The 16,337-nt window shown below is 43.4% G+C and overlaps 1 protein-coding gene and 1 pseudogene across 1 annotated transcript; both read left to right on the forward strand.

Moving 5' to 3' along the window:
- The first annotated feature begins 2,980 nt into the window (after positions 1 to 2,980).
- Positions 2,981 to 6,164, forward strand: LOC148149476 (putative G protein-coupled receptor 139). Its single transcript, XM_087989490.1, has 2 exons — positions 2,981 to 3,053; positions 5,263 to 6,164. The coding sequence occupies exons 1-2, from the start codon at positions 2,981 to 2,983 to the stop codon at positions 6,162 to 6,164; spliced, it is 975 nt and encodes a 324-aa protein (XP_087845616.1).
- Positions 6,165 to 7,912: 1,748 nt separating this feature from the next.
- LOC148149477 (uncharacterized) lies at positions 7,913 to 15,742 on the forward strand (annotated as a pseudogene).
- Positions 15,743 to 16,337: the final 595 nt, after the last annotated feature.

Here is a 16,337-nt window from a genome sequence, read left to right on the forward strand (position 1 = left end):
TGTCTACCTGTGACTTAATTTTCAGATAACTGTGAACCTGATCTCCAAGATCCTTCTATTCCACTACACTCCTTAAGGCTCCACTCTTAAACATGAAACTCCTATCTTGATTTGACTTTCCAAAATGCACATTTATCTATATTAAACAGCATTTGTCATTTCTCAGCCCACTTCCCCAGCTGGTCAAGGTCCTGCTGCAATTTCTGATAACCTTCCTCACCGTCCACGATGCTGCCTATTTTACTGCCATCAGCAAACTTACTAATGATGCCTTATATATTCTCATTCAAGTCATTGATATCGATAAGAAACAGTCATAGGTCCAGCACCGACTCCTGAGGCACTCCACTAGTCACAGGCCTCCAGTCCAACAAGCATCCTCCCACTTAATAAAGCAGACCTAGTTTCTCCTTTCCATCCCGAATACTTATAGCTCTTTATCATCTCTATTGTTCCATTGTCATATTAGCACTCCCTTTGTCTTTTGTTCTTGCCCCCCCTCACTAACTGTTACACTCTTTCCTCCTCACCCTCTGTCACAGCACAAAAGATTCATTTATCTGACATGAAAATATTTCTCAAGTTGGTTTTCAGAGAAATACTGAGCAAAATTATCACCAAGTTAAAAAGATTATTCTGAAGGATATCAATTTTTTTTTCAGGAAGGTTAGGGTTGGTGTTATTTAAATGAGGGAAGGATCTTTGTACAAATGACAGAGTCAGAGATAATGATAATCCGGGGTGGCTGTAGTCATTGCAGGAATAGTAACATATTAAACTGCCAAGGAATTTAAGCATGGGTATATCATTCGAACTTAATTGATGGGAAGAGGAGAGAACAATGTAAATGATCAGGGGTGGGGAGAATGGTATAAGGGCCCTCTGGCAGGATTGAATATAGGCTGTAGATTTCCAGATCAGCTGAAATCTGTTCAATATTGAAATCAGCAACCTGCCAGGGAAAGCACATGAAAATTTCAACCTGCAAGTGATAAATCTAATAGACCATTTTAGATTACTTACAGTGTGGAAACAGGCCCTCCGGCCCAACAAGTCCACACCGACCCTCCAAAGAGCAACCCACCCAGACCCATTCCCCTATCACTATGGGCAATTTAGCATGGCCAATTCGCCTAATCTGCACATTGTTTGGACTGTGGGAGGAAACCCACGCAGACACAGGGAGAATGTGCAAACTCCACACAGACAGTCACCCAAGGTAGGAATTGGACCCAGGTCTCTGGTACTGTGAGGCAGTAGTGCTAACCACTGTGCCACCATGTTTACAATACATAGGAGTATTATTCCTTTCACTCTTTCCATGTCAAGTACACCAGCCAACACATTAGAAATGGCTTAAAATTGTCTGGAGATTAATGTTGAGCAGAAAGGACGTAGTTCATTATATAAAGTCAGAACCATTGATTATGTATTGGTTGAAATATGTCTGTCACAAAGTAATATTTCTCTGTAGTATAATATGTATTCTGTAAATAAATCCAAACCTTGTTTAACACTGACAGAGATTCGTACAAAATGCCTCCCAGAAGTCACATGACTAACCTTGTGGATTTCAGCTGGCGTTAGCAGCAGACTGTACTTACCTCAGGAAGGAATCATAAGAGACTTTTTGAAATTCAATGAACAATTCCAAGAGTCATCAGAAACTCCCTGATTATGATCCCCTAAGGACGTGAATTATACTTCATAGCTCACCGTGACTGACAATGGGAATCAACCAAGTCAAAGGCTAAGCCAGTTCATAAACGGCAAATTACCTTGACAACAAGGTGATGTAGGCCAACTCAATTCCAATGTCAGAGGTCAGACAACGTCAGTTTACAGCCCAATAGGTTTATTTGAAATCACAAGCTTTCAGAGCATAGCCTCTTCATCAGGTGAAGCGCTGACTTCACCTGACAAAAGGACTACATTCAGAAAGATTTTTATTTCAAATAAATCTGTTGACTATAACCTGGTGTCGAGTGACTTCTGATTTTGTCCACCACAGTCCAATACCGATACCTCCACATCAACCCAATTCCAAACAGAGAAACGTGGTCCACCTATTTCTGGAAAGCTGCCATTTTAAGTCTTGTAAGGACAGGTTGTGACCAATCATTTTGAGTAAAATCCTCCAAAGGAACTCTCTGTCACTCCATTAAGGAGAGGGATCTCAACCAAAGGGTGGACATGGAAGAAGACCGTAGAAACCAACGGTTGTTCTCCTGGGAGTGTCCAGGCAACCTGCAAATATCTTAGCCATAGAACTAGTGATGAACAGAAACCTCCCATTATTCCAAACTCTGTTACCCTGCTCAGTGCCTCTGAACAGGCAAAGACTAATTCTTCAACTGCAGAATCCAGCACAACTGCTGAAGCAGCTGACCTCAAGTTTTCATCCCCTTCAATTCAGAAAGAGACTCTTTAAGGAAGCAGAAGTTCTGCAACAATCTTAAAGACTGATCTTCCTCTCATTTTCAAGGGTCATGTTTTATCCCAAACCTGTGTGTCTGTACTGGTATTAACTTTAGAGTGTCTACTCTAGTAACCTATGACAATGTTGGTGCAATAAACTAATCTTTATTTGGTTTCAGACAAATCCTTTGTTGTTAGTTATGTAGAAATGAAAATACTGGAAACCTGAAAGGGTGCTGAATGAGTAATACAAATGCATCGTTCATAGGTCACCCTGAGGACTCAGTGTGGGCATGACCCAGTGTCCTATTCAATTATAATTCCTATGGAATATCTTGCTTTATGATGCAGGAGGCAACAGTTAATTATATTTCATCACATCGTTCCCACATCAGTTCCGCATGATTTCATTTGTTTGTTCACTTAATAAACATTAATAACTATGTAAATGACATGTCACTGGAGATTTACCTCCTGTATAAATACAGGAATCCTCTCAATGTATCAACTGGGAGAAGCTGTTGCCTGTCACACCAGCAGAAACTGTCACATCTCACAGAAAATGCATGAACCAACAATAATCCATTGGATAGAAGATATTTACTACCCTGTTCTTGCAGTTGTTGGAGTCCTTGGTAAGCATCTTAATCACTTCACTGAAGCAATCACTAGTGATGGGAGTGAATGTGGAAGGTGGGAGATTGGGTGGTAATCAAGTGCACTGCTTTGTCTTGAGTGGTGTTGAGCTTCTTGAGCATTTTTGGAGTTACCCTCATCCAGGAAACTAGATGCTGGTGATGTGGTTGATATAGACTTCTGAAAGTCAATTAATAAAATTCCCGGACAAGCTTATGAGCAAAGATGTAACAACGTGGAATAAGAGATACAGCAGCAAAATGGATACAAAACTGGCTGAGCCAGAGAACAAATGAGCAGTGTTTACTGAAGCATTTCAGGACAGAAGAAAAATATATGAGCACCCGAGAGGTCAGTGTTACTTATTTACAATACATTAGACATATTAGCAAGTTTTGAGAAGATTTGTAGCTCAGGTTGATGATTAAGTATGTAAGTTAGCTCGGTTTCATCACCATACTGGGTAACATCATCAGGGAGAGTCTCCGGTGAAGTGCTGGTGGTGTGTCCTGTCTCTCTATTTATAGGTCTTGGTTTCTTAAGGTGGGCGATGTCATTTTTTAGATTTAGATTAGACTTAGATTACTTACAGCGTGGAAACAGGCCCTTCGGCCCAACAAGTCCACACCGACCCTCCGAAGAGCAACCCACCCAGACCCATTCTTCACCTAACAGTACCGGCAATTTAGCATGGCTAATTCACCTAACCTGCACATTTTTGGACTGTGGGAAGAAACCGGAGCACCTGAAGGAAATCCACGCAGACACGGGGAGAATGTGCAAACTCCACACAGACAAGTTGCCTGAGACGGGAATTGAACTCGGGTCCCTGGCGCTGTGAGGCAGCAGTGCTGACCACTGTTTCTGGTTCTTTTTTCAAGGGAAGGTAGATAGGGTCTAAATCGATGTTTTTATTGATGGAGTTCCGGTTAGAATGCCATGCCTCTAAGAATTCTCCTGCGTGTCTTTGTTACGTCTGTCCTAGGATGTGTGTGTTGTCCCAGGCAAAGTTGGGTCCTTCTTTATCTGTACATAAAGAAACTAGTGATTATGGGTAGTGTCTTTTGGTGACCAGTTGGCATTCATGTATCCTGGTGGCAAGTTTCCTGCTAGTCTGTCCAAGGTAGTGTTTTTTTACAGTTCTTGCATGGTATCTTGTAAATGGCATTAGGTTTGCGGGTAGTATCTAATGGATCCTTAGGTGTGTTGGTAGGTTTGTGGGCTACCATGATGCCAAGTCTGGAAGTCATTTCTGATATGTCTTTGATGTAAGGTAATGTGGCTGTAGTTTTATTATTATTATTATCAGACATATAAATATTCTTTTAAATATTAATGACTGAGATCTTGGCATTCAGACCCCATTTCAAAATCTGTGATTGATGCACAACTTGAGAATGTTGTGAACTGTGAGAAGGATAGTGTAGAAGTTCAGAAGAACATAGATTGGTTACTGTGATGGGTAGTCAAGTTCCAAATGAAATTGAATGTAGGAAAGTGTGAAAGAATACAATTTGCTCGCAAGAACATGGCAAGACAGTGTAAAATAAAGGCTTCAGCCTGTACTGGATTATTACATCCAGTTCAGCACACGATCGGAAAAATGTTAAGGCATCGGAGAGAATGCAGGCTAGTCCCAGGGATGTGAAAATTCTGTTGCATGGATACATTGGAAATGTAGTGACATTTTACAAAATAAAAGAGTTTTTAGAGGAGATTTGACAGAGGTACTCCAAATCATGAGGGATCCAAACACAATGCAAAATGACAAACTATTCCAATTAGTGGGATGATTGAGAATATGAGGGCACATATTTAAGGTAATGAGCAAAATAATCTGGAATGTGCTGACTGACCACATGATGGAGGCAGCTTCAGTTGAGGTGTTCAAAAAAGAGTTGCCTTGTTATCTGGAAAGGAATAATGTGCAGGACTTTGGGACTCGGCAAATTGCTCTTTTAAAGAGCTGCAATAGACACAACAGACTGTGACCTTTTCTGTAACAATTCTGCGATTATGTGGCTCTGTAACTGTTGTTAACCAAAGCTTTGAAGATTGGGGATCTAGTGCAAATAAACCAAGTTCAACCAGAGATCAGGAGTGATCGAGCTGAATAAGATCAATGGGTTGCATCCCTTGTGTGATGATGTTATTCTTAAAACCTCTAACATTCTCATCTTTAACCATTTCTTTCTCTACATATTCCAGTTAACTCAGTGGCTATTATCATCTTGTCACGTGGAATTTGTGGACTCTCCAGATGTATCACCCACTACCTGGTCGCCATGGCAGTGGCAGATCTATTGGTCGTTTTCACTGATGTGATACTGCTTACAGTGATTCCATTTTACTTCCCAGGGACTTACCTGGACACTACACCAGCACATTCTCTTCTACTTGTTCTGCTTTATGCAGCCACAGATATTTCTGTCTGGTTCACAGTCTCCTTCACATTTGACCGGTTTGTGGCAATTTGCTGCCAGAAGATGAAAGCAAAATATTGCACTGAGAAAACTGCGGCTGTGGTTATAAAAACAGTGAGTGTGCTGTTTTGCTTGGAAAACATTCCTTGGTACTTTCTGTATGAACCTGAATACATAATTGACAATGTACCTTGGGGCTACATCCTACCAGTGAATTTCTTCAGTGCAGCTGCTTGGGTAGCATTTGATACCCTCAATATCATAATTACCCCTGTCCTCCCATTCATTCTGATTTTACTGCTCAATTCTCTGACAGTCAGACACATTTTAGTGACCAGCAGAATCCGCAGGAAGCTACTGGATCACAGCAAGAGAGAGAATCACACTGACCCAGAGATGGAGAACCGCAGGAAATCCATCATTTTACTCTTCACCATCTCAGGTAGTTTTATATTGTTATGGATGACAAATGTTGTGTATTTCCTTTATTGGCGAATTGCAAAAAATTCTTACTACACAGGTCCCCATGATCCTGCATATATCACTGAACGATCTGCCTACATGCTGCAGCTTTTGAGTACCTGCACCAACACCTGTATTTATACAGTGACCCAGACTAAATTCAGAGAGCAGCTGAAGAATGCAGTCAAATACCCATTCACTGTAATTGGGAAATTACTGAAATGATAGATACAGTTCATCTTAAAGCTATATTTCTATCACTGTCTTCGCCGACAGTGCTTCTCACTTATTTCATCTCCACACATTTCATCAGAGCATTGACATGATTTTAACCTCTAGAAATGACCATCTCCTTTGGAGATTATCCACCTATGACCATCAGGCTTGTGGCTCTCAAACCTGCAGAGCCACATTTCAGTCCAAACCAGATAGCCCTGACTGATCATCAACTGAAATTGTCCTTATTACATCAACCGTAATTCCTGCTGTACTGAAAATATTTTACCTCTCCCTGCCCATTCTCCTCCATAACATATTCAAGGCTGATCCAACCCCTTTGGTTACTGCAGGGAGTGGAACAAGGTCAGTCTGGTGGACATCATAGAATATGAGTTCCCTCACTGGAGTTGTTAACATGCTCCAAACAGGGAGTCCTGGCTGACAAATATAAGGAGGAGTGTCAGGGGTTCTGTTCACTCTAGGAGTTGGCTCTGAGATAGCTGGGGCAGTGTCATGTACTTTGCACGTGTAAATAAAGATGATTTGGTGATGGGACACCCGTGTAGTTATTTCAGTTATTTTCACTTGTTCCAGTTTCAAAGACTTTGCTTCAAAATCCTCTTTTCACTTTCGATGAGGTTGGAAAGATATTTTCAAGAGATTTTAAACCATGAGATAAGAAAACATAGGAGCAGTGGAGGCCATTCAGCTCATCGAACCTGCTCTGTCTTGAAACGAGATCTTGGCTGATCTGATGATCCTCAACTCCACCTTCCTGCTTTTCCATATAAGCCTCGATTCTCTTCCTGATTAAAACTCCAGCTATCCCAGCCTTGAATACATCATGAGCAAAGCTGAACAGCCCTCTGCAGTAAAGAATTCCACAAATTGTCTACACTCCAGAGAGTAGTTTAATGTTGTAACAGAGACTAGACCAGCATCAGTACATGATCTTCAGGAATGTTCATCTTCTGCTGGTGTCATTGGCTGGGAATTCAGAAACAATATTGTTCCCTTTGAAGTAATCCCTTCTCTTTCTCCTCGTCCAATATTCCTCTTTACTGCTGCCATTGCAGTGAGAGGTTTGTTTAACTGCTGCTGTCCTGGCATTTTGTTTTCCCCATACTGTCATGGAGAGTAAGGGCTGGGCACCTGCTGGCTTACCCATAGGAGATAGTACAACAGCTATAAAGCCTAACAGAGGATTTACATTGACAGGTCACACAGCTCAACCTCAGGATGTCCCGAATCCTTCTTCATCCACACAGTACATTTGAGGTGCAGTCAGTGTTGGACCGTAGAATGTAAAAGAGTCACTTTCTACACAGCAAGCTCTTCCAGACAGCCATTAGTTAATGGGTATCAAACCTGTCTTAATTTTTGTTGCTTGAGTGTGTTACAGACAAGTGTCAGCATTAGGACTGTGTTAAATTCCTAGTGTGGATTTTACACTGATTTGAGAGGTGAAGACACATAAAATATGAGGCATCACCATCTTCATGCCCACCCTGAGCTGTTCCTTATTAGGTGGATGGGTGTTGCGTACTGACAGTGGTCATTTCAGCTTCTTAAACCTCTTCTGGCTCTGAGTCCCCTCATCCCAGATGCTGAGTTCAAGGAGGAATTGTTCAGAGAGGTAACCAAAGTCTTTGGTTAGAGGTGGGTTTTAAGAAAAGGTGTTTAAAATGGAAATGGTGGCAGAAAGACCAAGAGATTGAGGAAGGAAATTGTAACAGTCCCAGTGTAGGTGAACGATGGCTCAGCTGCCAAAGGTGGGTCAAAGGGACCAGGGGTGGGGGTGGGGTGGGAGGGGTATGGTGCACGAAAGATCTAAGTCACACCAAAGGGACATTTTGGACTGAAGTGTAAGGTATGAGGTGACAGAGATAGGTACATTAAAACTGCACAGAGCATGTAGATGTCTAGTTTCAGTTTGAAGCATTGCTGGACCAAAGTCCAGTGTAGGTCAGCTGGATAGTAGTCAGAAGAGCGAAGGACAAGGTTTGAGGGTATTAGATTAGAATACTTACAGTGTGGAAACAGGCCCGTTGGCCCAACAAGTCTACACCGACCTGCTGAAATGCAACCCACCCATACATTTACCCCTTTACCTAACACTACGGGCAATTTAGCATGGCCAATTCACCTGACCTGCACATCTTTGGACTGTGGGAGGAAACCGGAGAACCCGGAAGAAACCCACGCAGACACGGGGAGAAGGTGCGAACTCCATACAGTCAGTCGCCTGAGTCGGGAATTGAACCCGGGTCTCTGGCGCTGCGAGGCAGCAGTGCTAACCACTGTGCCACCGTGCCACCCGTATGGGCTGGACAGCTGCTGCTGGGAAGCATTGCACTAAACGAGCTCAAATGCTCAAAGCCAATGGAAAAAGGTTTCAGTCATCATTAGATTGAGGCAAGAGAAAAGGCAAGAGGTTCCCCAGAGCTGAAAGCAAATACCCCAATGGTGGAAATGATAAGGGATTAGTGGCATAACTCAGATAGAGTGGCAGAGTTGGGAACAGACTCCATGAGTGACCAGGGTGGAGAATGGTGCTTGTGGTAAAGGTTTTGCTCTTCTCAATGTTTATCTGGAGGATATTTTATATCATCCCAGACAAAGACACATTGGCATCATAGGCACAGGACACCTGTCATTGTATCTGTCTGACTGAGGTGAAATTGGGAACGTTGGACATGGGAGCAGAGGTAGGCTATTCTGCCCTTTGACCCTGCTCCACCATTCCATAAGATCATGGCCTATCTGGTGATGGTCTTAACCCCACTTTCCTGTCTGCTCCTATAACACTTCACTCTTCTGTCCATCAATAATCCATCTCCCTCTGTGCTTGAATAAATGCAATGGTGCTGTTTCCACTGCTTTCTGGTGACTTTCTGGGCACCTGCTGTCTTACCCACAGGAGTTAGTACAACAGCTACACAGGCCAACAGAGGATTTACATTGACGTGTCATACAGCTCAACCTCAGGATGTCCCGAAATCCTTCTTCATCCCCACAGAACATTTGAGGTGTACTCAGTGTTGGACTGTAGAATGTAAAGGAGTCACTTTCGACACAGCAAGCTATTCCAGACAGCCATTAGTTAATGATTCTTACTATCTCTGTTTTAGAGGATTACCTGTACAGATCCGATTGGGGTTAGTTCCTTAGATGTCCCTATATAATCTTCTGGTATTGGGATGGTCTTCTGCAGAGCCAAAAGTGCTACGTTTCTTTCTGGGAGTCTGCTCTCTAAAGATGGTATCATATACTAAGTAGGTATCCTCCAGTCCTGTCTGGTAGCTGATATGCTCCCATTGTGAATGGGTCAGTCACCTACACACAGAAGCTGTTGTTACTTGCACAGTCCAGGGTACCACAGTAAAACTGCCTCTCGCTGGTCAGGAAACACCATTGAGTCAATGACACCAAGAATGATTTGAAGGCATCCTTTAATTACAAGACCCAGAATGTGATTTTGTTCATATTTGTCAATACAAGAGCGAACTATACAGTTTCTTGACTCCACACAGTAAGACCTAACTACTCACATGGGAGGGATCATTGCATGACACAATGGACACAATTTTTCCTAAGAACCTCAAGGGTGGTTCAGTGTCTCACAGTGCCAGGGACCCATGTTCGATTCCGCCCTCGGACGACTGTGTGTGTGGAGTTTTCACACTCTCCCTGTGTCTGTGTGGGTTTCCTCCGAGTACTCCAGTTTCCTCCCACTGTCCAAAGATGTGCAAATTAGGTGGATGGGCCATATTAAATTGCCCATAGTGGTTCCGGGCAGGCTGTGCTTTCGATGGTCGGTTTGGATTCAATGGGATGAATGGCCTGCTTCCTTGCTGTAGGATTCTACTCTTGGCTATTTGGAAAGATCCCATTTGGACAGTGTTCTATGGAATGATTGTGAAGAATCTGATCACCATTTTGCTTCCCCCTTTCTCTGGGTTGGGTCATTGTCAACTCTCCCCTCTCCTTGTGTAAGGTTATGAGGTTCAGTCAATAAAGTGACTCTAATATTGGTTCAGGAACTGTCCCAACTGACATTATTACTATTTATTATTGTGGCATTTTTATTAAAAGCAATTGATGAAATTCATAGTTTTGACACTATTTTGTTCCTAAAATTTGAAAAATGACACTACAAAATATTTCAACTTAAATAACTTGGAATGTGCAGTCAAAGTAAACTTCCCTCGACATCACAAACAAAATCCCTCTGATTGGACATCCTCCTCAGAGAAGTGTAAACTTTAGGACCACATCTTTTCTCTTCCATGATCACAAAGTGAGCTTTCGGATGATTGTCTTCATTTCTTTGTTCAGTTAACTGTAACTGATATGAATGATGATGTAACTGGCATCTCACTGATGCTGTCCCACCTTTATCAATGTGTGACTGCTCTCAATGGATCTGAGAATCAGGTGGAGTCTCTGGCATCAATAAAACCCAGAAAACATGTGAACCAACAATACTCCATCAGAGTGAAGACATTTACTATCCTTTTCTTGCTGTTAGTCGGTAAGGCAATTAACCATTTAATATCAGTGAAGAAGTCTTCACATAAAAATTTAATCATATTATTTTGAAATTCATTTCCTTTTTTAAAAGTTCTGTTTTAAAACTTCAAGTGGTGATCACAGATTTCAATAGCTGGTCCATGAGGACCAAATCTCTTCAACTGTTCAGTCCTCTCCAGTTTTAAACCCAACATTCATCAATCATCAACTCCCTTCTTCCATCATCTCACCTTCCTGCTGCTGTGTCTTCCAACTTTATTGAGGTTCAGTCAATTGGAGTTTTAAAAATCAAACCTGCTTCAGTAAGCATTTGTTCCCTGATCTACTCTTCCCCACAACCTAGCACTCTGCAGAAGAGTTACACCCAAAACGTCGACTCATTCACCTCCTGATGCTGCCTGGCTTGCTGTGTTCTTCCAGCTTCCTGTCTGTGTAGTTCAGGTAATGATAGCAGATTTCCATCTCTAAAGGATAATAATGAGCAAGATGTGTTTTTAAAACATTCAGTAATAGTTGTCATGGTCATCATGACTGAGACTCACTCGTGTTATGCATTTTAGATTAGATTAGATTCCCTTCGGCCCAACCAGTCCACACCGACCCTCCGAAGAGTAACCCACTCAGACCCATTTCACTCTAACCAATGCAGCTAACACTATAGGCAATTTAGCATGGCCAATTCACCTGACCTGTACATCTTTGGACTGGGGGAGGAAACCAGAGCACCCGGAGGAAACCCATGCAGACACAGGGAGAATGTGCAAACTCCACACAGACAGTCACCCAAGGCTGGAATCAAACCTGGGACCCTGCTACTATGAGGCTGCAGTGCTAATCACTGAGCCACTGTGTGTTAAAAGCAATCTAGATTTCACCAGCTAAAACTTCTCATCGATCAGCAAAACCCTCTTTTCCCCTTTTCCTCAGGTACGTATTTAATTCCACTGAAACTCATCCATACTATGTTGCTGGTTCCCACAATGAGAAAGTCACTCCCTCTCCCTGTCTACTCCACAAAGCCCACAATAATATTAACACAGTATTGTGAGAGACATTTGTGGGGAATGTTGCAAACATGAAATGGGATCTGGATAGGTCATGATCAAATTGATACCATCAGGTCTGAACAGCCAAGACCTCCCCTTTACCATCGTCCTCTGACCCATTTTAACATACAGTGGCTCAGTGATTAGCACTGCTGCCTCACAGCACCAGGGTCCCAGGTTTGATTCCAGCCTTGGGTGACTGCCTGTGTGAAGTTTGCACATTCTCTCCGTGTCTGCATGAGTTTGCTCCGGCTTCCTCCCACAATCCAAAGATGTGCAGGTCAGGTGAATTGGCCATGCTAAATTGCCCATAGTGTTAGGTGCATTAGTCTGAGGGAAATAGGTCTGGATGGGTTACTCTTCGGAGGGTTGTTGTGGACTTCTTGGGCCGAAGGGCCTGTTTCCACACTGTAAGGAATCTAATCTAATCTAATTATATGTAGGACTAAGAGGTGCTTGATTTAATGTGATGAAGCAATTCAATGATATGGCAGCTTAGAGGAGCGAACCTATTTTCATCAAAGTGACAATCCAGAAAAGTTTAAATATTTAGACTATCAAAACTGCCCTTGAAGGGCTTTTTATGAACAGCAAGGATATTGTGTCTTCGAGAGTGAATACAGGGAAATGACTGACAATGTAGATTATCTATCAGGTGTAAGAATAGGGGGACAGCTCAGAAGGCTGAATTATTTATAACTCTGCATTCTTATATTGTTTTCTGAGACGTCTGTCTTTCAATGCTGATGCATAATCCTATTGGTGTAATTGCATTTGTTTCAGTTAACTTAGTGGCCATTCTCATCCTGACACGTGACAGGTGTGGACTCTGCAAATGTATCACCCACCACCTGGTGGCAATGGCAGTTGCAAATCTACTGGTCGTTTTATGTGATACTGTTCACAATGATCCCATTTAATTTCCCAGGGATTTACCTGGACACCACTCCTGCAGTTTCCCTTTCACATGTCCTGCTTTCTGCAGCCACGGACATCTCCGTCTGGATCACTGTCAGTTTCACCTTTGATCGATTTGTTGCAATTTCTTGTCAGAAACTGAAGACAAAATATTGCACAAAGAGAACTGCAACTGTGGTTATTACAACAGTGAGTGGGGTTCTGCTCGAAAAATATTCCTTGGTATTTTATATATGAACCTGAATATGTCATTGATGATGTGTCCTGGGGGGGTATTGAGTCAGAGAGATTTTTCACAGAAACTGCCTGGATAACCTTTCATACTCTGAGTATTATTTTAACTCCTTTCCTCCCATTCATTCTGATTTTACTGCTCAATGCTCTGACAGTCAGACACATTTTAGTGACCAGCAGGATCCGTAGAAAGCTACTGGATCACAGCAAGAGAGAGAATCACACTGACCCAGAGATGGAGAGCCGCAGGAAATCCGTCATTTTACTCTTCACCATCTCAGGCAGTTTCATATTGTTATGGATGACAAATGTAGGCTTTTTCTGTTATGGATGAATTTCATACATTTCAGGTTACACCGGTCCCCATGATCCTCCGTATATCACTGAACAATCAGGCTACATGCTGCAGCTTTTGAGTACCTGCACCAACACCTGTATTTATGCAGTGACCCAGACTAAATTCAGAGAGCAGCTGAAGATTGTAGCCAATACCCATTCACTGATTTTACTGCTCAATGCTCTGACTGTCAGACACATTTTAGTGACCAGCAGAATCCGCAGGAAGCTACTGGATCACAGCAAGAGTGAGAATCACACTGACCCAGAGATGGAGAGCCGCAGGAAATCCATCAGTTTACTGCTCAAGGATGCCTTTATAAAAACAGGGTACAATGCTCAACTCATCAACCGCCAGTTCCAACGTGCCACAGCGAGAAACCATAACGACCTCCTCGGGAGACAGACACAGGCTGCAACTGACAGGGTACCCTTCACTGTCCAGTACTTCACAGGAACCAAACGACTACGTCATATTCTTTGCTGCCTAAAACACATTATCGATGAGGGTGATCACCTCACCAAGACCTTCCCCATGCCTCCACTTCTCACCTTGAAACAACCACCAAACCTTCAATAGACCATTGTGCGCAGCAAACTGCCCAGCGTTCAGGATAACACCATACAACCCTGTTCCAGCAGCTGCTGTAAGATGTGTCAGAGTATCGATATGGATAACTCCATTACACATGGGGACACCTCCCACCATGTACCGCAGCGAGAACTCCTGTGACTCGACAGCATTGTCTGTCTCATACGCTGCAAGCAAGGATGCCCTGTGTCATGCTACATTGGTGAGACCAAGCAGAGGCTACGGCAATCGATGAATGGGCACTGCACAACAATCACCAGGCAGGATTGTTCCTTCCCAGCTGGGGAACACTTCAGCGGTCTGGGACATTCAGCCTCAGAACTTCAGGTGACCATCCTCCAAGACGGATTTCGGGACAAACAACAATGCAGAGTGGCTGAGCAGAAGCTAATCGCAAAGTTTGGTACCCATGGGGATGGCCTCAACCAGGACCTTGGATCCATGTCACACAATAGGTGACCGCACTGCCCAATAAACACACACACGCGCGCACACACATGCGCACATACACACAAACGCAGACCCTCTCTCATACACAAGGTCTCCCTCTCTCATGTGCACAGTCATCCCTCACACGCACCCACATACGCACCCTCTCACAGACACATGCCCCATCATACTGACACACACACTTAACCAAGCTAATACACACACATATGCACACACACTCTGTCATATGCACTCACATCCATACACACACACTCACATGCACACTCACTCTGTCGTTCCTACACATGCCCAAATATAAGTGTCTGGGGTGAATTTGTTTTTGCAAAATTGCATTTTATTTTGTTCAAAAACTGCATGAATCCATGTAAAACTCTGTAAAACTATGCAGAGGGCTTGTCAGCCCTTCCTGATGAAGGCCTTATGCCCAAAACATCGATTCTCCTGCTCCTTGGATGCTGCCTGTCCTGCTGTACTTTTCCAGCACCACACTCTCGACTCTGATCTCCAACATCTGAAATCCTCACTTTCTCCGAGAGGGCTCGATAATGGGTGGCATGGTGGCACAGTGGTTAGCACTGCTGCCTCAGCGCCAGAGACTCGGGTTCAATTCCTGCCTCAGGCGGCTGTCTGTGTGGAGTTTGCACATTCTCCCCGTGTCTGCATGGGTTTCCTCCGGGTGCGCCGATTTCCTTCCGGAGTCCAAAAATGTGCAGGTTAGGTGAATTGGCCATGCTAAATTGCCTGTAGTGTTAGGTGTAGGGGAATGGGTCTGGGTGGTTGCACTTCTGGTGGGTCGGTTTGGACTTGTTGGGCTGAAGGGCCTGTTTCCACGCTGTAATCTAATCTAATCTGACTCAACATTGAGGCACAGAAAAGCTATCTTGCAAATGTAATTTAAAAGAAGTTCTGGAATTTACAACTCAAAGAACAGAAACTAGCATGTCCCATTTTAAAAGATGCAAGATTTAATCTAAAGTTGTTTAATGTATCACATCTCTGTGACACTGGACTCCTTTGGCGATATATTCTGTGATCATGATCTTATCCTCCACAATCACCTGATGAAGGAACAGCGCTCCGAAAGCTAGTGCTTCCAAATAAACCTGTTGGACTATAACCTGGTATTGTGTGATTTTTAACCTTGTCCACCCCAGTCCAATACTGGCACCTCAGAGTCACATCTTCACCATCTTAGGCAGTTTTATCCCGTTATGGATGATAATGTTGTGTATTTCTTTTATTGGTGACTTACAAACACTTATTACGACACAGGTCCCCATGATCCTGCGTATATCACTGAACGATCTGGCTACATGCTGCAGCTTTTGAGTACCTGCACCAATACCTGTATTTATGCAGTGACCCAGACTAAATTCAGAGAGCAGCTGAAGAATGCAGTCAAATACCCATTCAGTGTAATCGGTAAATTACTGAAATTATTGAAACATTATAAAGTACTTTCTATTCAATATTAACTATTCTTTAGCAATCTATTTATTTAGAAAAAACTTTATAACAGCTCCCTGCATCTGTATTTTCCCATGTTCTGCAAATGGAACTGTCCTCCACTTAGCACAAGGAACATCTTCACAGCTCAGTTAATTTTATTTGGATCCTAATTGCCCAATATTTTCCCACCTTCGTCTCGAGCTCTTCCCATGCTTCCTGCCCCCTTTACACTTTCTCGTTTCTCGGTGCACATTGTCACTGCCTTGCCATGTCACTGGGGGCTGAGAACCAGGAGGGTTATCATTGCTGACAGCAGGGTCTCAGTCTCATCAATGGAGGGGGGCAGCCTTTGTTCAGGGCGTCCTGGCTCCATCAATGTAGGGTACTCTCCGATACCTGTCCTGGTCCCGCTCGGGTCAGTCTGAGGTACAGAAAGGGGGAGTTGCTGAATGGCCAGCAGCCCTCCACCCATCTTGACTCTTTCTGTCCTGTTTTCCTCCCTGGGATGATAGAGCAGAGGGTAACGTGGTGGGTGACAGTGTGTGGCACCACAGTCACTGTCGGTGTAAGGGGGGATGTTTCCCGAGCGACTGAGTGGGCACCACAGAGGGCAGACAGGCT

This window comes from Chiloscyllium plagiosum, unplaced genomic scaffold, assembly GCF_037043375.1.
Source record: "Chiloscyllium plagiosum isolate Xiang-an unplaced genomic scaffold, Cpla_swu_hap1 HiC_scaffold_8, whole genome shotgun sequence".
NCBI classification, from domain to species: domain Eukaryota; kingdom Metazoa; phylum Chordata; class Chondrichthyes; order Orectolobiformes; family Hemiscylliidae; genus Chiloscyllium; species Chiloscyllium plagiosum.